The sequence below is a fragment of the Eschrichtius robustus genome, chromosome 9 (assembly GCF_028021215.1).
Source record: "Eschrichtius robustus isolate mEscRob2 chromosome 9, mEscRob2.pri, whole genome shotgun sequence".
NCBI lineage: Eukaryota > Metazoa > Chordata > Mammalia > Artiodactyla > Eschrichtiidae > Eschrichtius > Eschrichtius robustus.
Window position 1 is genome coordinate 35,425,457 of NC_090832.1, and position 22,877 is coordinate 35,448,333.

General features: G+C 36.4%; 1 protein-coding gene across 2 annotated transcripts; it reads left to right on the top strand.

The window, feature by feature from the left end:
• Nucleotides 1-22: 22 nt before the first annotated feature.
• Nucleotides 23-22,381, top strand: KIAA0408 (KIAA0408 ortholog). 2 transcript variants are annotated; one of them, XM_068551065.1, is made up of 6 exons: nucleotides 23-1,132; nucleotides 6,249-6,489; nucleotides 15,963-16,322; nucleotides 16,411-16,490; nucleotides 18,299-19,631; nucleotides 21,791-22,381. In XM_068551065.1, the coding sequence occupies exons 1-6, from the start codon at nucleotides 984-986 to the stop codon at nucleotides 21,962-21,964; spliced, it is 2,337 nt and encodes a 778-aa protein (XP_068407166.1). In that variant the 5' UTR covers nucleotides 23-983; the 3' UTR covers nucleotides 21,965-22,381. The 2 variants fall into 2 exon arrangements, with proteins under 2 accessions (XP_068407166.1, XP_068407167.1); XM_068551066.1 differs by having other exon boundaries at nucleotides 1,049-1,132; nucleotides 6,235-6,489.
• The last annotated feature ends 496 nt before the right edge of the window (nucleotides 22,382-22,877 follow it).

Consider the following 22,877-nt stretch of genomic DNA (forward strand, 5'->3'; position numbering starts at 1 on the left):
AGGGGGTGGGTTGCTTTTTTTTTTTTTTTTTTTTGGCTTTTGAGATTTTGATGCCAGGCTTTCAAAACACAGAGTACGATTTCATTCAATTGTCCTACATGTACTAAAGTCCTACTATGAGTAGGTTATTCTTAGTAAACTTTTTAACTCCCCATGAAATATTTATCTGGAATCTGGAAGCAGGCAAAAATAATGTGAGAGGGATTATGTAATGCTTTAATGACCACACAGACTTGAGACTTGAGGATAAGCCCTTATTATTTAAACTTTTATGTAGCTTATTTGCTGAATTAGGCTGCAGCACACCTTCACTGAAAACAAGTACATGGGTATCTCATTGGTTTTTTCCTTACCACAATAAGTATCATCCTTTCCCATGGGCTCTGATTTCCTCTAGCAGAAAGACATCACCATCACTATAGATATAAGCAGCAAGCTGCCATAGGATCACAAAGAACTAGAAGGCTGGTCTTCATATATGCCATTTCTACTTTATTTCAAGACAGAAGTTTGATACCTTTTCACAAATCTTTTGAGATTATATACATAAAATTTCTGCACATATTGTTCTGCCACATCCAGACACCAACTTCCAAAGGCACCGAAAAGTACATTTTGAAAAGGGGAGAGAGGTAGGCAAAGAGATGATTCTTGGCTGTAAAAAAGGAGTTAACTTTTCCAAATAAATGGAATGTAAAATTGGCCATTGTCATTGTGTGATATTAACACCAGCTCTTTTGGCAAGTTTGGAAATACTGGGCTCCCTTATAAAAGTTAAAAATGTCCTGGACCTGGAGTTGTTTACCCAGAGTGGGAGCTGCTCTAAAGTTACAGAGCTCTGGTTGGAAGAGATAGTTTGAAGGCCGCCTCCGAGAAACTGACGTCACACTAGCCTCAGCTGCTGCTGTGACATGAGCGGAGCAGCTTTTTGATTTGTGAAATGGTGGAGGTTTCAAAGGGACTTGTCAGTATCTCTCTGTTGAATGGTTGGACTTATTTTGCATTCCCATTTTGTGCAAAGAAGCAAGATTCACCGTGCTGAGACTTTTCTCTTTAAAACAACCGGCTGTCCTCCCATTGCTAGATTGACCAGTGGTCGGACATCCATAGGATTTCTCCCCAGAGCAAAAAGGTATGTTTCTTTCTGGCAGTTTGAAAGCAAGTGACTAATTGTGGTAAAACATAGAGGGGCCGCTGTTGACATATTTGAAACTGTAGATACTGTTTAAGTGGAGGCTGATTTCAACATCTGCCTGATTCAGTGTCTGTGCCTTGGCTTAAAAACAGTGGGGCAGGGTGCGTAACGGATTTTACTGACTCCCAGGGAAGAGAAGGTCCAGCTGCTGTGAGTGGATTTCCTGACTCCGGACTGATGGTACCATCTGCTCTCTGAGACTGTGTTTTTGAAACACTGCTTCTCAGTACTTTGAACACCACTTTCCCTACCATAAGATTTCACTAAATTTATTTTTTACAACACTATTTTCATTAGGATGAAGACTTTTTAACATTTGCAGAGTAAAGTTCACAACCATTGAAATTGCTGGTATTTGAAAATTGCAGTGAAAAATAAATCAGTGAAATTTCATCCAAGATGATGGTTTGCTCACTGCATGATAAGTGTTTCTGTGATTTGAGTTGAAGTGCATGCCATTCATAATGGGTTAATCTGCAATTAGGAGGGAACCTTACCACTACAGCTTCTACTGTTTAAGCTGGCTAAGTTTAGGTGTTTGTTTATCCAAGCCAAATGCATCTTTCAAAGCTTTTATGAGCTAAGAGAAGTAAAATCAGTGCTCCTGTATGTTGGATATTTTCTAGTTTGAATATATAACTGGAGAGAAAACAAGGAGAAGATAATAAAATGAAAAGGCAAAATTGATTTCTTCAGAATTGCACGTGGTAGTATCCCTTTGACCCTATTGGAACATGAGGAACGATGCTGAAATAGCAAGAAATAGCAATTTTTTAAAATTCCCTTTTGCTTTGTAACAAAATCAAGTCATAGTTTTCTTTGGAAAAATGCATTCACCAGTGAACAGTAGGGGAGGAATAAGGTCTTATAATCAGTTGACATGACGCAAGTGATTCATGATAGCCGAGAGAAAGGGCTAGAGAATCTTGGAGGCAAATGGTGCATAACTTTGAGGGTTATAGACGTGGGAATTCCTGATTCTTCAAAGTTAAGAGTTAAGCAAAGCATCTCCAAGGCAAATGATGGTTCTAGAAATTGTAAGATTGACAGTACCTACGGTGTGTGGCGTTCCTATTGGAATAGGTAACCTCCTACAAATGAAAATTTTTCAATTATATGAAAAGCAGTATGTTTATCAAAAGGAAATCAGAGAGCAAGAAACAAACACTCTGAACAAAACTCTCAGAAGAGAGAAGTTGCAATCGAGTCAACTCCCCTAACGCTGTTTCATTTGTTTGGCTAAAGTCCAGTTTTCAATAGGGGAGATGAAGGTTGCAATGGTAACAACCAAGGTGTAGTAAGAAGGGAGCACCCCTCAGATGAAGAAGTGTTACCATGACCTACTTGAGGCTAACATGGGAAATAGAAATGATTTTTTGTGAAACTGCTGTGTTACTCTTAAATTTTGCTTCCTAGTAGGGCCGGAAGGTTAGCAGAACTATTTTCCTCCCATCACCATACTTATGCAACCCACTCACAACCCTTCCACAATTCTGGCTTCCGGCCTTGGGGAGGGGGAAGTAGGTTAAAATGGATTATGTAATGCTTGCTTAGAGTTGTTGGGGGAAGAACATGTGCATGACTAAGTAGTGCAGCTCCCTCTGTCCTTCTACATTTGCTCTAATCAAATTTTATTCTGAATGAAATTCTGGAGGGAGTGAAATGAAATGGAGAGTGAAGGGTGCAGATCACAGAAATTCTTCCTTATCTCCCACAGAGATACCAATATCTGTGGGCGAAAACAAGTGACAACTAGGAACAAAGAGAACTTTTATATTTGCCTCAGCAGAAAGCACTGAAATTGAGTTTTTGAATCGGCTGAGCCATTTTACCCTATAACTTTTCATTACAGAACGTTATGTCCCTACAAAATTGCTCTATTAGTTGGATTTTTTTTAACATTTAGGGAGAATTATAACAAAAGCAGTTTCATATAAGATTTGTCTATTCAAATTTTTGCTAACAATAAAAAAATTTCCTAAATATTTAACCTGCCTTGTATTCTTAAAATACTTGAAAAATACTGAGGGCAAAGGAAAACTGTTAAAAATATGAGTTCACACAATTACACTTGCTTCTATGAATTTTCTAATTAAATCAAAATCAAAATCAGTTTTATTCTAGAGGAAGATAAATAAAAAGAAGGCGGGTAGGGGGAACACAAAACGGGAGGGAGACAAGGACAGAAGGAAGAAACCAAGAAACAGGCATTTATTGAGCGTCCATTATGATCCAAAACAGTGTTAGTCACTATGATTAAGCATTCTCTTTCATGCACATTTAATTCTCCCAAAACTCTATGGACCCCACTTTATTTTTAGAGGAGAAAGCAGTATAGTCAGCCGTATTACATTTGACATTTATGACAAGACATAAATACTAGGAAGGGGAAATAAACCCTCCCACAGAAATTGGCACAGATATTGCCCTACAGGAATTTTCTTTCCAAGGCTTGTTTTTTATCCATAACCATTACATTTTAAGGCACTAGATAGTGCTCTGGTCCTGGAAAGGGGAAGCTCTGTAGATTGGCCCTTCTCCGTATTAAGTGATGAATTTGGCTCTTTGCAATTAAGTGCAGGATTCTGTCTGCTTCGGGAACATTACCTGGGTTCATGTATAGTCCTGTTACCAGGAGCAAGCCTGATTGAGGGTTTTCCTGGATGATCTTCTTCAGGTAGGTAAAAAAGAAAAGGGTCTGGTGCCCTTTCACCCTGACCTGGAAGCGGTTCAAGAAGAGTTAGAAATAAAAAGAAAAATTGGAGCCATTTGCTACATAATTGTAGGAGAAACTTCATGATGATTTCTGAACATTTACAGTGTTTAAAGATGGAATGAAACATGGAGTATCATAGCACCTCTTCTCCAGGTAGCTTGAAATTAGTCTGCTCTCTTTCTGTAACACCCTTGGTTAAATCTGCAACTACCTCTTGATGTCTTAAACCACTTCACTCTTCCTAAGAAGTTTCAATGTTAAATACCTGCTAGTCAGCAAGATAGTTTCAGCTCACAGTTAATTACATATAGTTTAAAGCAGTCTGCAGTCTCTGAAAATTAGCACTGTCTGCATTTCCTGCGAATAGTTATTAGATGAACCTAGAAATTAATAGGTAATCAAGATCAATAACAGATTCACCAAAACACAAAATTCTGTACATTCTTTACTATCTTCATTTTGTTATGTCTCCATCAACAGATTTATTTTGGGGCAACTTGCATTTGCTGTGGCAGGTACTTGTGGTCACTGTCTCACAGGATTGGAGGGTAGCAAAAGGAAGGAAGGATGACAGAGAGGATGGAAAGTGAGATTAGAAAAAGGGCATGGCTGAGTGGATAAAATGAGACGTGATAGTGTTTTTAATGGCTAAATCTGAAATTACTTGTTTTTCTTGGCTGAATTAGTCATAGTTTTGTGAGTGCCAAAGAAATAGGTAAGAATGATCAAAGTATCTGGAGCAAAATTTTTGAGAGAAGAGTAACTATATAGATCCCAATATTATTAGGGTGTTTTTGAGGGTGGAGCCCTGCATATAGCACTGACATTTTAAAATCCTTATTAGTCTATTATAATTCATTAATAGATTGCAGCTCAAAAATACATGTTTGGAACAGTTTACCACTTGGATATGCATGTTCAGAGCAGTCTGACAGAAATCGAATGTCTTCAATGTTTATCTTATATTTGGGATATAAAATATGCGGCTGTCTTCTATGACTGCAGAATGGGGCTTGCTTCCTGGTTATGCGGGCTTCATTAGACAATGCCAGCACCCAGGCAGCTACTGAGTCTCGAGAACTTTGCTCAAAATTAGCATCAGCTGCCACCTGGTAAGTTAAGGCATTTTGGTCATGGCCAAATTAGCTTTTTTTTGGCCAACTCTTTAGCTTTTTAAAAGCTGAAGAGTTAAGACTTCTTACAGGCGTGATTATCTTAGAAGGAGATTCAAACATTTTAAATGTGCTTTTCTACCCATTAAAAAATGTATCTGACTTTAGTAATAAAAATATTCTCAGTGGAAGTCAGCACAAGATTTTTTAAAGCAAAAAATAGGGGAAATTTTATATTTCTCAAACCAATTTGCAGTCCATATGTCATTTAATCTTCGTAATAACCCTGTGGATATCCCCCATTTTAATATAAATAAACTAAATCTCAGAAATTTTAGCTTGTTTATAACAGAGTTACCAATCAGGTATTTTAAAGTTCATCTTCAGATCCTGAATACACATGCCCTAAATGCTAGAAATCTACTTATTTCAGTCATTCCTTAATATGATCAAGAATTTCCCTGCAAACTGATGAAAACATTTTTTTCATTTCTCTGTATTCAGTATCAGAACATAGGTTCTGATATATAGTCTATTAGAAGGAAAAAAGAGCATGGATAAGTTTTAACATATGGCTTTCAGGATAATTTTGCTGCTTTTACATTTTACTTGAAATAAAGTAATGACAATATGTTTTTATGCTTTAGTTTGGTTTCTTGCTGATACATCAGTCCCAGACTTACTACCAACATTGGGGTCTTATTGATACAGTAATCACGTTTGCCACAAGCTTGAACTCTGAGTGTAAAATTGAGATGGTAGCCCAATACCGTCTCAGGACTTTAAGTCACAGAAATGTATAATCTGGTTGCATCAGAACAGAAGGAGTAATTCTATTGCAGCAGAATCTACCACAGTTGTGTAGATGTGACCACACAGTTGAATTTCATACTTCCACTCTTAGATATTCATGAAAAATTCTGTTTAGATTAGGTGGTTAGTTAAAGGAATACTTATATCTCACACATGCATTTAACCATTCTATCCACTGTAATGTTACTGTCTGGTCTCAGAAAGGGGAAGAAAAAAAGTTTGGATGATACTTTTTTCTTTGACTGTGTTAGTTTCTCCTTAGGCAGATATTTTTGTCATCTCTTCTTTTGAGTCCAATTTTCCTAAAGTTTGTTTATGTCAATGGCTCTTGACAAACTGATAAAATGTTTCCAGAAAGCACATGGATTTGGAACTCTCTCTTGTTATGTTTATATTAGGCTTTATTTTAAAGGCAAGTGAGACTGCTTCAAATAAAACAACTCCAAGCTTCCAAGAAACAGTTAAGAGAAGGCAGAGACGGGCAGAAACACCCCTTCACGAACACTCATACGGTTGCCATGGACCTACATAAGCAGTGGGAGAACACAGAGACTAACTGGTGCAAGGAAAAGATGGAATTACTGGACCAGTTTGACAATGAAAGAAAGGAATGGGAAAGTCAATGGAAGATCATGCAGAAGAAGATAGAAGAGGTACAAGTTGATTTGTTTTGAATGCACTGGAAACTTAAAACTCAGAATGAAAATTCTGTTGGTTTGTTTTGTATTGGAAACTATTTTTACTTTCCAATTCCACCTAAAAGATGCATGTCTCAGTGATATTTACTAGACCCAAAATAGCATAACCTAACCCAATGGTACCGTAGAGACTATGCTTATTTTATAGCTTTGCATGCAAATTAGAACTTGAAATGTCTTTCTAAAGTGTATCAATTTATTATTTTCTGAGTAGAGTGCCGTGGTATCAAAAGTGAGGTATGTATTTTGCATGAGTTTTCAAATTCCAGGCCCAGGATGAAAACAGAAGAAAAACATAATTAGTGGAACATATTTTAGTAAAATTATAATTGGGCATTAAAATACAGATCTTTTCTGAGATGACTTATGAATAATGTCTACTAAAGGCAGTTATGTATTAGATAACTCAGTATAATCAAAAAGAGTGTCATATATCAAAAAGAAAATGGAGGTGGACATGGTATTTATCCTGGCAAGGTGTGGCCCATTTATTGGCACATTTATTTGGAAAGAGTTTATAAAAAATGACATGCCGAGACTCTGATACAAATAATAATTTTATTCCTTCACCCTGTTTGGCCCAGAATATTTCCTTTAAGTATCTGCATTGATGTATAGTCAAGCTTGTTCCAACTGAAAATTATTTATACTTATCTTGCTTTCTTGTAACATTCCCTGCTGTTGACTTATATGGTTTTGTGCACATTGCCAAGGCAGTTATTTTAACAGACTCCTTGGCCTTTATTCACAGACAATCAAAGCTGGTGCTTTATGTGTTTATAGTGCAAATATTTTTCTTATTAACAACCCTATAATTGGTTATGAATAAAATACAAATTGGCATGCTAAAAGGAAAAATAAAAAAGAATAACCATGTGACTATTCTAAAATAGAGCTGAGAAGGCAGGCATGTAGTATACGATTACAGATTGAAAGGAGAATTTACTTCTCATCCTTCTATAGTTTGGAAAATGCGTTTTGCTTGCTCTCTTAACTTCTCCACCCAGAGGCTCAGATTGGATCAACAGGGAGATGGCTAGGTCAAATCAAAATCCACCACTCCAATTCGAAACCTGAACTCATTGGCTTCCAAAGGTTTGAAAGGTCCAGTTAGTAACAATCTCAGATAATTCTAGCATCCAAGCAAAATAATTAAGGGAATCAGGATTAGTCTAGCCAGTTGTTTAAGCCATGTAGCTAAGATATTCTGCTGTCTGGTTAAATTTATTATTGTCAAATAATTATTCTGACAGCTCTGTAGATTCCATCTATGGAAAATATTAGCCTTATCAATTAGCAGGCATTAAAAATACTTTAAACATAGGTGATAGTCCATAAAAATACTGACAGAAGGGCTGGAATATTTTTTCTTTATCTTGGATAGTGGCTGTGGTGCTATTTATGTCATTCTGCCTGCAGTATACAACACCATACCTGGGAATATGTTTAGATAATGTGCTTACCCAAACTGCCCACCCAGAGATGATACTGAATACTAGCATTCATGCTCCCCTTTTCATACTAATATAGTTGTCCCTCAGTATACGTGGGAGATTGGTTCCAGGAGCCCCCGTGGATACCAAAATTCATGGATGCTCTCAAGTTCCTTATATAAAATGGCATAGTATGTATGTATTTTTTCCCACTCCCAGCTTTGTACCTGTAAGAATGTACCTTCTTAGAGGCTACAAAGCTGGGAGTAGAAAACAGGAGGAAATTGTCCTCACATGTCACAGAAAATCAAGACAGTATTTTTAACTAAAATTAAAAATCAACACTTGGAAAAAATGTAACATGCCACAAGCATAATAGACTGTATTCCTTTCGTATTTATCACTAAGCTCTGTGTATTAAATCAGACACAACTTATTAAGCCATATATTAGAAAATAATACATTTCCTGGTGCATGCATATAACTTCTGTGATTCCAAGTAAAAATGTCATTAGTGAGAGGATCAGTGTTGGGTATTAAGATGCTAATGATTCTTTGTTCAGCAACTATCCACAATCATTGCATTTGCTATTACAAAACGAAGATGTACGTACTTGGATCTTTGAAACCTGGACTAATCCAGATAGATACCCTTAATAGAGTTAATAGATGCCTGGCCATTTTTTTTATCACATTGCCATCTTTCCTGATTGTCTCCTTTGTTTGAATGATCAGATAACCATTGAAAAGAGCTGGGTACCAAGTAACACAGATTTCCTTTTACAAAATAAATGGTTTTCCATCAATAATATAATGATATTTGTTTATTCATACTTCACCTAAGTCCCCAAGAGAATTTAAGATGTCAAATAAAATTATATGTAAGGTAAAGTATTCCAAAACTAGAAGAGAAAGATGAGATGAAGACAAGAGGAAGGATCCTTTGTGAAATGCATGCAGCAAATCTATCTTACTAGTAAGTAACAAAAAATGATCAAATGCATATTTCTCAGTATTCAGAAAACAAAAGCAAACCTATTTCCCAGAAATAGTACTTTCGTCCCTGATTTTGCAACTAAAGCAATTTTGTTTCCACCCATGACTCCTCTAAAAGAGGACAGTGCTACCAATAGCATCCTTAGATTTAGCATGGTGTTTTGAGGGTTGCTTCTTATAATGTCCCTCAAAGTCAACCAAAACTATAATGGCCACAACTGTTCAGTACAGATAATTTTACAGGGGCCAAAACAGTTGATTCATGGCTGCAATTTGATGCTATCCTGACTTCATCCAACTACAGATTTATAAGTATTTAGGGCATAAATGCATGGCATATCCTTCAGGCATTAACTATGTTATAGTGCTTCACTCATGTGAGATTTGGGTAAATATTGGGCAGCAGTAAATCTGTTATTCTTTTTTTTTTTTTTAACATCTTTACTGGAGTATAATTGCTTCACAATGGTATGTTAGTTTCTCCTGTATAACAAAGTGAATCAGCTATACATATACATATATCCCCATATCTCCTCCCTCTTGTATCTCCCTCCCACCCTCCCTATCCCACCCCTCTAGGTGGACACAAAGCACCGAGCTGATCTCCCTATGCTACGCAGCTGCTTCCCACTATCTATTTTACATTTGGTAGTGTATATATGTCCATGCCACTCTATCACTTTGTCCCAGCTTACCCTTCCCCCTCCCTGTGTCCTCAAGTCCATTCTCTACGTCTGTGTCTTTATTCCGGTCTTGCCCCTAGGTTCTCCAGAACAATTTTTTTTTTTTTTTTTTTTTTTTTTAGATTCCATATATATCTGTTAGCCTACGATATTTGTTTTTCTCTTTCTGACTTACTTCACTCTGTATGACAGTCTCTTGGTCCATCCACCTCACTACAAAAGACTCAATTTCATTTCTTTTTATGGCTGAGTAATATTCCATTGTATATATGTGCCACATATTCTTTTTCCATTCATCTGTTGATGGACACTTAGGTTGCTTCCATGTCCTGGCTATTGTAAATAGAGCTGCAATGAACATTGTGGGGCATGACTCTTTTTGAATTATGGTTTTCTCAGGGTATATGCGCAGTAGTGGGATTGCTGGGTCGTATGATACTTCTATTTTTAGTTTTTTAAGGAGACTCCATACTGTTCTCCATAGTGGCTGAATTAATTTACATTCCCACCAACAGTGCAAGAGGGTTCCCTTTTCTCCACACCCTCTCCAGCATTTATTGTTTGTAGATTTTTTGATGATGGCCATTCTGACTGGTGTGAGGTGATAACCTCATTGTAGTTTTGATTTGCATTTCTCTAATGATTAGTGATTTTGAGTATCCTTTCATGTCTTTGTTGGCAATCTGTATATCTTCTTTGGAGAAATGTCTATTTAGGTCTTCTGCCCGTTTGTGGATTGGGTTGTTTGTTTTTTTGATATTGAGCTGCATGAGCTGCTTGTAAATTTTGGAGATTAGTCCTTTGCTAGGTGCTTTGTTTGCAAATATTTTCTACCATTCTGAGGGTTGTCTTCTCGTGTCTTTTATGGTTTCCTTTGCTGTGCAAAAGATTTTAGTTTCATTAGGTCCCATTTGTTTATTTTTGTTTTTATTTCCATTTCTCTAGGAGGTGGGTCAAAAAGGATCTTGCTGTGATTTATGTCATAGAGTGTTCTGCCTATGTTTTCCTCTAAGAGTTTGATAGTGTCTGGCCTTACATTTAGGTCTTTAATCCATTTTGAGTTTATTTTTGTGTACGGTGTTAGGGAGTGTTCTAATTTCATCCTTTTACATGTAGCTGTCCAGTTTTCCCAGCACCACTTATTGAAGAGGCTGTCTTTTCTCCATTGTATATTCTTGCCTCCTTTATCAAACATAACGTGACCATATGTGTGTGGGTTTACCTCTGGGCTTTCTATCCTGTTCCGTTGATCTGTGTTTCTGTTTTTGTGCCAGTGCCATGCTGTCTTGATTACTGTAGCTTTGTAGTATAGTGTGAAGTCCAGGAGCCTGATTCGTCCAGCTCCATTTTTCTTTCTCAAGATTGCTTTGGCTATTCGGGGTCTTTTGTGTTTCCATACAAATTGTGAAATTTTTTGTTCTAGTTCTGTGAAAAATACCATTGGTAGTTTGAGAGTAGTTTGATTGCATTGAATCTGTAGATTGCTTTGGGTAGTATAGTCATTTTCACAATGTTGATTGTTCCAATCCAAGTACATGGTATATCTCTCCATCTGTTTGCATCATCTTTAATTTCTTTCATCAGTGTCTTATAGTTTTCTGCATACAAGTCTTTTCTCTCCTTAGGTAGGTTTATTTCTAGGTATTTTATTCTTTTTGTTGCAGTGGTAAATGGGAGTGTTTCCTTAATTTCTCTTTCAGATTTTTCATCATTAGTGTGTAGGAATGCAAGAGATTTCTGTGCATTAATTTTGTATCCTGCTACACTACCAAATTCATTGAGTAGCTCTGGTAGTTTTCTGGTAGCATCTTTAGGACTCCCTATGTATAGTATCATGTCATCTGCAAACAGTGACAGTTTTACTCTTCTTTTCCGATTTGGACTCCTTTTGTTTTTTTTTTCTTCTCTGATTGCTGTGGCTAAAAGTTCCAAAACTATGTTGAATAATAGTAGTGAGAGTGGGCAACCTTGTTTTGTTCCTGATCTTAGTGGAAATGGTTTCAGTTTTTTACCATTGAGAACAATGTTGGCTGTGGGTTTGTCATATATGGCCTTTATTATGTTGAGGTGAGTTCCCTCTATGCCTACTTTCTGGAGGCTTTTTATCATAAATGGGTGATGAATTTTGTTGAAAGCTTTTTCTACATCTATTGAGATGATCATATGGTTTTTATTCTTCAGTTTGTTAATATGATGTATCACATTGATTGATTTGCGTATATTGAAGAATCCTTGCATTCCTGGGATAAACCCCACTTGATCATGGTGTATGATCCTTTTAATGTGCTGTTGGATTCTGTTTGCTAGTATTTTGTTGAGGATTTTTGCATCTATTTCATCAGTGATATTGACCTGTAGTTTTCTTTCTGTGTGACATCTTTGTCTGGTTTTGGTATCAGGGTGATGGTGGCCTCGTAGAATGAGTTTGGGAGTGTTCCTCCCTCTGCTATATTTTGGAAGAGTTTGAGAAGGATAGGTGCTAGCTCTTCTCTAGATGTTTGATAGAATTCGCCTGTGAAGCCATCTGGTCCTGGGCTTTTGTTTGTTGGAAGATTTTTAATCACAGTTTCAATTTCAGTGCTTGTGATTGGTGTGTTTATATTTTCTATTTCTCCTGGTTCAGCCTCGGAAGGTTGTGCCTTTCTAAGAATTTGTCCATTTCTTCCAGGTTGTCCATTTTATTGGCATATAGTTGCTTGTAGTAATCTCTCATGATCCTTTGTATTTCTGCAGTGTCAGTTGTTACTTCTCCTTTTTCATTTCTAATTCTATTGATTTGAGTCTTCCCCTTTTTTTCTTGATGAGCCTGGCTAATGGTTTATCAATTTTGTTTGTCTTCTCAAAGAACCAGCTTTTAGTTTTATTGATCTTTTCTATCATTTCCTTCATTTCTTTTTCATCTATTTCTGATCTGATCTTTATGATTTCTTTCCTTCTGCTAACTTTGGAGTTTTTTTGTTCTTCTTTCTCTAATTGCTTTAGGTGTAAGGTTAGGTTTTTTATTTGAGATTTCTCTTGTTTCTTGAGGTAGGATTGTATTGCTACAAACTTCATCATGTTTTCATTGTCATTTGTTTCTAGGTATTTTAAAATTTTCTCTTTGATTTCTTCAGTGATCTCTTGGTTATTTAGTAGTGTATTGTTTAGCCTCCCTGTGTTTGTATTTTTTCCAGATTTTTTCCTGTAATTGATATCTAGGCTCATAGCGTTGTTGTCAGAAAAGATACTTGATACGATTTCAATTTTCTTAAATTTACCAAGGCTTGATTTGTGACCCAAGATATGATCTATCCTGGACAATATTCCTCGAGCACTTAAGAAGAAAGTGTATTCTGTTGTTTTTGGATGGAATGTCGTATAAATATCAATTAAGTCCATCTTGTTTAATGTATCATTTAAAGCTTGTGTTTCCTTATTTATTTTCATTTTGGATGATCTGTCCATTGGTGAAAGTGGGGTGTTAAAGTCCCCTTCTATGATTGTGTTACTGTCGATTTCCCCTTTTATGGCTGTTAACATTTGCCTTATGTACTGAGGTGCTCCTATTTTGGGTGCATAAATATTTACAATTGCTATATCTTCTTCTTGGATTGATCCTTTGATCATTATGTAGTGTCCTTCTTTGTCTCTTGTAATAGTCTTTATTTTAAAGTCTATTTTGTCTGATATGAGAATTGCCACTCTAGCTATCTTTTGATTTCCATTTACATGGAATATCTTTTTCCATCCCCTCACTTTCAGTCTGTATGTGTCCCTAGGTCTAAAGTGAGTCTCTTGTAAACAGCATATATACGGGTCTTGTTTTTGTATCCATTCTGCCATTCTACGTCTTTTGGTTGGAGCATTTAATCCATTTACATTTAAGGTAGTTATCGATATGTATGTTCCTATTACCATTTTCTTAATTGTTTTGGGTTTGTTATTGTAGGTGTTTTCCTTCTCTTGTGTTTCCTGCCTAAAGAAGTTCCTTTAGCATTTGTTGTAAAGCTGGTTTGGTGGTGCTGAATTCTCTTAGCTTTTACTTGTCTATAGAGGTTTTAATTTCTCCGTGGAACCTGAATGACATCCTTGCTGGGTAATCTTGATTGTAGGTTTTTCCCTTTCATCACTGTAAATATGTCCAGCCACTCCCTTCTGGCTTGCAGAGTTTCTGCTGAAAGATGAGCTGTTAACCTTATGGGGATTCCCTTGTGTGTTATTTGTTGTTTTTCCCTTGCTGCTTTTAATATTTTTTCTTTGTATTTAATTTTTTTTGATAGTTTGATTAATATGTGTCTTGGCATGTTTCTCCTTGGATTTACCCTGTATGGGACCCTCTGCCCTTCCTGGACTTGACTGACTATTTCCTTTCCTATATTAGGGAAGGAATATAGGAAATAATCTCTTCAAATATTTTCTCAGTCCCTTTCTTTTTCTCTTTTTCTTCTGGGGCCTCTACAATTCTTATGTTGGTGTGTTTAATGTTGTCTCAGAGGTCTCTGAGACTGTCCTCAATTCTTTTCATTCTTTTCTCTTTATTCTGCTCTGTGGTAGTTATCTCCACTATTTTACCTTCCAGGTCACTTATCCGTTCTTCTGCCTCAGTTATTCTGCTATTGGTTCCTTATAGAGAATTTTTAATTTCATTTATTGTGTTGTTCATCATTGTTTGTTTGCTCTTTATTTCTTCTAGTCCCTTGTTAAACGTTTCTTATATTTTCTCCATTCTATTTCCAAGATTTTGGATTGTCTTTACTATCATTACTCTGAATTCTTTTTCAGGTAGACTGCCTCTTTCCTCTTCATTTGTTTGTTGTGGTGGGTTTTTACCTTGCTCCTTCATCTGCTGTGTATTTCTCCGTCTTCTCATTTTGCTTAATTTACTGTGTTTGGAGTCTCCTTTTCACAGGCTGCAGGTTCGTAGTTCGCGTTGTGTATTGTGTCTGCCCCCAGTGGGTAAGTTTGGTTCAGTGGGTTGTGTAGGCTTCCTGGTGGAGGCGACCGGTGCCTGTGTTTTGGTGGATGATGCTGGATCTTGTCTTTCTGGTGGGCAGAACCACATCCGGTGGTGTGTTTTGGGGTGTCTGTGAACTTAGTATGATTTTAGGCAGCCTCTCTGCTAATGGGTGGGGTTGTGTTCCTGTCTTGCTAGTTGTTTGGAATGGAGTGTCCAGCACAGTAGCTTGCTGGTTGTTGAGTGGAGCTGGGTCTTAGTGTTGAGATGGAGATCTCTGGGAGAGCTTTCGCTGTTTGATATTTCGTGGAGCTGGGAGGTCTCTGGTGGACCAATGCCCTGAACTCAGCTCTCCCACCTCAGAGGTTCAGGCCTGACACCTGGCCAGAGCACCGGGACCCTGTAAGCCACTCGGCTGCTAGTGCTGGAGGGTCTCCTGCAGAGGCGGGGGACGGCTGGGGCTCACAGCTGGGGCAAGGATCTGGGAGCAGAAGTTCTCTGTTATTCTTTGAATAATAGATGTAGTGCAGATGTAGGTTGTGACTGTAAAATGTAGAGTCATTTGCTTTAATAGTTCTCTGACTGTCTTTGGAATTTGACAAGCTTTCCCAGAACACAAGCCTGAAGAGAAAGCCAGTAATAGCCTGCAGGTTAAACTGAACTCTCAGGAAGTAATTTGGGGCCCACTTTAGCATAGACTAATAGATGATCAACACCTTAGAGTTCTATTGTATTACCTAAGACAGGGTCACATTTGTTTTAATTAGGACAGGAAACATTTTTTGAATGTATGTAGCCTTGGAAGTAAAAAAAAAAAAAACAAGTCTCAGAATTACCTATCCCTCACCAATGTAACTTCCAAAAGTAACATATTTTGATTGCAAAATGTCTACTTAGGGACACAATTAGCTGAGTTACTATATGAGATTGTCAACTATTTAGACAGTTAAATGTTGGCATATAGGATCATATATTTTTAAAATATGACCTTAATGTTAGTTAAACTCTTGCTTCTCTCTGAAAGCAGTTAGAGAGCATTGCCAGTAATTGATTCGAGTCATTCCAATTTTGTTAACAGTGCTTCTGTATCATCATGTTATCTATATATAAACACAGGTTTGTTTCATTTTTGAATGGGTTGATTTCTACTCAGAAGAATAGAAATTACCATCCATGCTTTGACCTACTAAAAGTAGTCTTTATGGTTCCTCAAAGTTGTTCCAGCTAATCCAGACTTCAGAAGTGTTATTTGGAAGCATAAGCGTTAATACCGTGGGGTAGTATATAGTAATATGGCAAAGAGAACTCAGAACAGTATGCATAGTATCAAAAATATTGAGAGAGTGGATTAGGGGGAAATTTTTATCTTTGTTTTCCTTACAGCTCTGCCATGAAGTAAAGCTTCGGAGGAAAATCAACATGAGTGAACGTGCGATCATTGATCTTGATCGTGAAAAGGCCATTCAAGACGAAATGATGGAATCTTCTCCAAATTGTCCCAATTCAAGACAATGTGAATTTACAGGGATGAATCACAGGGATGGTCTGGGAAAAAAAGGTAAAACAGAGCAGAGCTTACTCAGTGAAAGAAATCAAATGCGTAAGGAACAAAAAACAATCAAAAAATCAAAAGTAGGGTTAATGGATTCTATGGCCACAGACAACCAAAAGGAATGTGAGACCCCGCCTGACCTGAGGACTTCTGAGGAAGAGAACAAGAGCTGCTCTGGCGCCCTCAACACAGTAAGTAAGCCAGGATTGGCCTAGGACTGTTTCTAAAGACATATTTACATTTCAAAGGGCTAACATGCTATTGTTTATATGTATAAAGGCTCTTGAAGAACTTGCCAAAGTTAGTGAAGAATTATGCAGCTTTCAAGAGGAAATTCGAAAGCGTTCTAACCACAGAAGGTAGGCTGGTACATCTATGATGATTTTTATGTTGGAAAATCAAAAAGAATGTTGTTTTTAGTTAATGAATCCAAACTTCCTTTAGCATCTAACACTTTGTTAGTGAGAATTAATAATGCTGTTAAAATATGTTACCTTAGGAGATAAAAACTTAAATTGTGTGTTTCTCTGTTCACTAATTCTTAAAGCAAATCTTCTATTTCTCTTTGTAGTTTGACTCTTAGGCGTACTTTACTTTTTTGGTGTTTAGTGAAGTTATACTAACCGTAATAAATAATAAATTAACAAGTAAACTCCAATGGAGTTCTTTTTTATTTTGAGTATTTGGCCAGTGGAAGAGTATACTGGGTTAATCTAGTTAAATACGTCTTTAAACTATGTCAAGTTTAACAATGTGGTGTTTTAATTATATAATGATGTTCTACTGAAACATTTTGAGCCATTTATTTTTCTACATTTATTATATATATAATGGAAGCATTCATAATTTTCAGAATAACATATTGTAAATATGTACACACATACATATTTATACAGTGCTGTAAAACATGCTCTTTCAGTTCAGAAGCACACTTATAACCATAAGGGTAAGTTTTAGCCAAATTGAAAAATAAATTGGAATTCTCTACAAGTTAAGTAAAGATGGATTGTTCTAAGATCACTATTTATCTCCTAGTGGGGCAGTATACTTCTCTTAGAAGCTATAGGAATGTGGACCCTTATTTTTCTTTAGCTTTTTGGAAGCTCAGAGAGAATTTTTGTGCTGACTTACAACAGATTTTATTACCCAGCCATGTTTTTTACATAATTTTGCCTTCCACTTTTCCATTTAGCTTTTGTCTACTACTCTCTGCTAATGGATATTTGTCTGCACTTTATTGTAAGCTATCTCGTAATAAAAGTTGAAGAGATATAAATATGATTTATATGTATCAATATGATTAATTAATGTTAATTTGTGAACCCACATTCTTGTTATATTTAGGTTTTTATTTCAATAATTCTTACTTGCCAATTTTTTTTTACAAACCACACCTGGTATAAAGTTCTCACTGCCACTTATGGCCTTTCGAGAAAAGCTCAAAATCCTTAGTATGTAATTCAAAGTCATTACAGTTTGACCTAATATTTCTCTTTTATTTGCCGTCATCCTTCCCACTTTTTTATATTCCATCCACACCAAAGTACTCACTGTTCCTTGAATAGCCACACTATTTGTACTGCAGCTCTCTTTTGCTTATATGTCCTTTACTCATAAAAAAAAAAAAAAAGATCACTTTTCTTTCATGCCCAAATAACACCTTCCATTTGGTATTGCTCATGTCTGTTTGCGCTTTGATTCAGATTTCTGTCACACTACTTAGAATGTTATTTCAAATTCAAGGGGAGGAGTTTGAGCTCAGAAGATGTTATAAATAGGAATTCAGTAGGCAAAGCGGATATAAGGAAATGGCAAGAGAAAACCTATAGAAATGGGAACGCCAATAGCAGGCACCCAGGAGACTACACACAGTCGAGTCTGAGTGTAGGTGAAGTTTTAGGTAATAGAAAAAAATGAGAGACACAGTTAAAAAGATAGTTTGGGTCAGACTATGTATATAGAGTTGAATACAACACTGAGAGGTGGCCTTTATCCTGCAGTAAAAGGGACTTGAAGTTTTGTACTGTGGGATTTATATAAAAATAATGTTTAAGGAAGTTGTGACTCCTTTTCCTATAACAGAATCCATTGCTATAGCCCCAGTGTCTTTTAAGAGCTTATCATAAATAAAGTCATCACTAATATACCATGTTTTATAATTGTCTAGGATGAAGTCAGATTCTTTTCTCCAGGAAACACCAGTTGTAATTAATATGCCTTATGGAGATCACATGATCAACAACAACCAGTGCATTACTTCAACTAATTTAGAAAAAGAGAAAAAGAAAAATAGAAAGAATCTGAGCTGTACTGATGTTTTCCAAAACAATTCTAAGAAAAAAGGTGGAATTGATAAAACTGATCTGCAAAGAAGTGAAACCCCACCAGTTCCTCCTCCAAGAAGTACATCTCGAAATTTTCCCAGCTCATGTTCTGCACAAGCCCGTGAAAGTTTGAAGGAAAGTTCAGACCACAACGGCTGGGTGGCCCAAGAAGGTCAAGGCGAAAAGAACTGCAACCCTCATTTCCTCTGGAGGCACGACGAGATGCCTATGCTGTGTCTAAATGAAGGGAAGACTTTGAAAGATGGTATCACATTTTCTTCTTTGGCACCAGAAACCAAAATAGATAAAAAGCCTTCATGTAATGAAAATGTTGGACCTACCATGTGGTCATGTGACACTGGGATTGGTGCAAAAAATAGCCCCTCTACACCGTGGTTTCAGAAAACCTGCTCTATTCCCAATAAGCCAAAATATGAAAAGGTGATTCCAGATCATCCTGCTAAATCTCATCCTGATCTTCACATAAGCAATGTCTGTAGCTCCTTGGTGACACAGAGCAGTGGCCCACTGAGAAGTTTCAGTTGTGGCTTTGAAAGGACTACTAAGAATGAAAAGCTGGCAGCAAAGACTGATGAATTTAACAGAATCGTATTTAGAACAAATAGAAATTGTCATGCAGTACAGCAAAGTCCAAGCTACTCAGAACCATCTGAAGATCTTCAGCCCTGTGATCCTTTAATTTCTTGCACAGGTAACATCTCAGAAAGTGACAGTGTTTCTGACATTCTGAAAACCAGTGCCCCCATGCCTGTTCCCAGGGAAAATGTGCATGATAATTCCACCAAAAAACCCACAACAGGCCTATTCAGACAAATGCAGGAACACATAAGCCCTAGCAGTTACCGGAATATGCTCCACGAGCATGACTGGAGACCAAGTAATTTGTCTGGCCGACCAAGGTCAGCTGATCCCAGGTCAAATTATGGTGTGGTGGAAAAGCTGCTGAAAACCTATGAGACATCAGCGGGGTCCGCATTGCAAAATTCTAAATGCTTCCAGGCTAATTGGACCAAGTGTAATTCTGATGTCAGTGGTGGAGCCACATTAAGTCAGCATTTTAAAAAGTTCCAAATAGAACAAGAGCTTCAGCAAAAGCCAGCTATGTGTGGAGCGCAGCAAGTGAAGCAAGGAGCAGATCGGAAAGAGGTAACTGAGGTGAGAAAGAAATTTAACATATTTTGGTAGAACTGCATCCATATTTAGCAATGGCTCAGAGTTCAGTCAGTTGCCCATTCATATAAGTAGAATGTAGGCACATGTTTTGACATCTTCTTCGTTCCTTGACCCTTCATTTGTGAATAAATATAAACCTTAGAATTGTAACTCAACATGAACTTTTAAAAGCATAGTTTTTAAGTCTGGGTTTAGCACATTATAACTTTTATTTAAATTCTGAAATGGCACAACACAATGTAATAAATTAAATTCTTAAGAACCTCAAAAAGATCAAATGTTTGTTGTGTTTCTTTCTTGAAAAAATATTCTGAATGTGCATCTGTTCATTTATAGAATCTTATCCTGTTAAAGTGTTTATATTTTTTAAAGTATATGGGAAGTATTTATAAATAACTCGCACTTTTCGGTTATTAGCTATGGTTGGTTCAGTCATTCCCAGAATTTGATTCATGTTCTTCCTCAGGGGATCAGTCACATGAATATGAGTTTGGGTGAAAAAAAATCATTTAAAATAGTGCCTTGTGCAGTTCTCTTATTGTGGAACTAAAAGGCAGTATATGAAAATAAAAATGATAGTATAACGTAAAAAAATTTAAGATCATTATTATTTGTATAAATTCTTTGTGTGGAAATTGCCTGCCCCCCAAAAAAATGGGTATTTAAATAAACTGTTACCCTTTCTTTATTCCAATTTGCTTGCAAAAGAGTATAATCTTAGAGGATAAAAAGAGGTTGAAGAGATCTGTATTTACAATGAAGAGCTATCCATCAGCACCTTTTATGCATAATTTATAAAAAGTTACAAGGTGACAGATCGTTATAATTAGCCAATGCTTTGAAAATCCTGGTTTTACATAGTGCACTGTATATGTATGCACCATTGTTTTAAACGATGCAGGTTGCCTCCTTCTGGTGTAAGAAATTATTTTTATGAGGCTTTCAAGCCCTACAAAAGTATCAGTTTACATGTAGTTTATCAGAAACTTTGCCTGTTTGCCCAAAGTACAAATAATTATCCTGCTTTTCTATTTCTGTTTTTTTTAGTTGAGCCCATAAATACCTGTAAGGTCCTGTGGCTTCAGATGGGAAATGAAAGCACATATACAATAATCAGCCAAAATTCTCATGAACAAATATTACTAAATATCTCCCACTTTTGTACTGATTGGAGGTTTGGGAAGGGTCCTCTGCTGTCGATCGTTAAGAGTAGTTCCGCATCCCTCCCCCCCAGGAACAGGTTTAAAAACATAAGACTCCAAGGAGAGAAAGAGCAAATGCAGGTTACTCTCATAGAAATAAAGGCTGCCCTTACTGCCTGTCTCAGGTGAAAGAGCACAGGCTTTGTTAAGAAGGTCAATAAGAATCAAAGGTACAAAATGTGTCATGAAAGCTTTTTAACTGTTTCTTAATGGCAAGAGTCCTAGAATGCTTTTCTTCCATTAAAATAAAAAGAAAGAGAAGTAGGAAGAAATGAAAGAAAGCGAAGGGAAGAGAAGGGAAAGGTTTTCAGTCTTCGGAAGACACCCAAGATAGATCGCAACTCTTTCTTAGCAAATAGAATGAAGTTATATTTTAAAGTATTTTAATGATAATTTTGAAACTTTGTAGAGATAGTAACAGTGGTTCTTAGTGGAAAAGAGAAGATAGCATCAGACAAATCATTTGGTGGTTTGTGTGCCTTTTGCTTATGATCTCTAAAAGTGTCAATAACTTGACATAGAATAACTGGACATAAATTAATTCTTCTTTAAATTATTATCTTTAAAAAAAAAAACACTAAAATATCCTAACACTCCACTAAGAAAAATCTTTAGTTCTATTATATCAATTTTATCTAACCTGAACTTTTGAGTTCTAACATAACATTAACTCATAGTTAGTTCTAAAAAGAAATCAGTTGTATTAAAACTTGACAGTGTGGAGATCTACAAGATTATCAAATGCCATATTCATATTAAAAGTGAATTGTTTTGATTAAAACATTCAAGACCAGGAATAGCTTCTTAGATTTTCAATGCTTTTTCTTGCTTATAAACGTGGTAATACAATACATTAATCCTATAGTTGGGATCCATAATATATTAAGCTCATTGTTTGTGCCTGAATAGTGAGATGAATGTCTTCATTTGTGTCTTAAGGAATCCATGGCAGTGAAATCCTCACATGGAAAAGGATTTTCTCGACCTGCTAGACCAGCAAATCGCCGTCTCCCGTCCAGGTGGGCATCCAGATCTCCATCGGCACCCCCTGCCTTGCGGAGAACTGTCCACAACTTTCCCATTTCTCTGCGATCAGAAGCATCGATGGTCTGAGTCTCTGGCCTGGATTGCTAGATTACAAAAGTCCCAATTGCCAAACGGAGTATTCTGAGTGTTTACAACCAATTCTGTCTCTTCTATATCTTTCAAGATTACTGGGACAATTGAAATCTTAACTTCCCATCAGTCTTCAGTGTTTTTAATCTGTGGAACAATTATCTTCCTGTATTTTGATTTTTTAGATCAGAATTTTTTAATGCCATCCTCATTAATTTGCCAATATGATTTAAGTTGAAACAATGTACTATATTGTATATTCCAACTTTCTTGCAAGTGGCAGAAAGCAAGGTTATTTGCATGGCCGTGTGTTTTGTAGGTGCATGTGTTGATATAGGAAGTATCAGTATGTATTTAGATAAGAAAAACTTATGTGCTAGTGTTGACTTTGAAATTATAACATGTATACCTATATATTCTTTGTGTTTATTTAACATTTTTAAAAATATACAGTATTATTTATATTTTTTATACCTTTTAATAGGTATCCACTTAAGGCTCTTGAGGTACCTATATTAACTAACCACTTCCTTGGTCCCAACTACATACAAAACTAATTATACATATATCTAACGTTAGTAGATTTCTACAGACAACTCATAGTTCCTTAACCCATATAAAGATAGACTAATACCATTGATCTCCTTGTTTACTCTTTTAAATAAATTAAAGGGTCACAGGTTTAAACAGATTAGCCTTCTAAAGCAAACGTGAAATGTTCACAAAAGCTTTGATATATCATTCAGCAGTCTATTGCAGCTTTCCCTGTATACTTGATCCTCAGAGCCAGCATCCTAAGACTGCTTTATAAACGATGTGACCAAACCATGAATTCACTTTGGCAACTTCAGTAACAAAATACCTTAAATAGGATATAAAAAGAAATTCAGTTATGCTGAATTCTACTCTT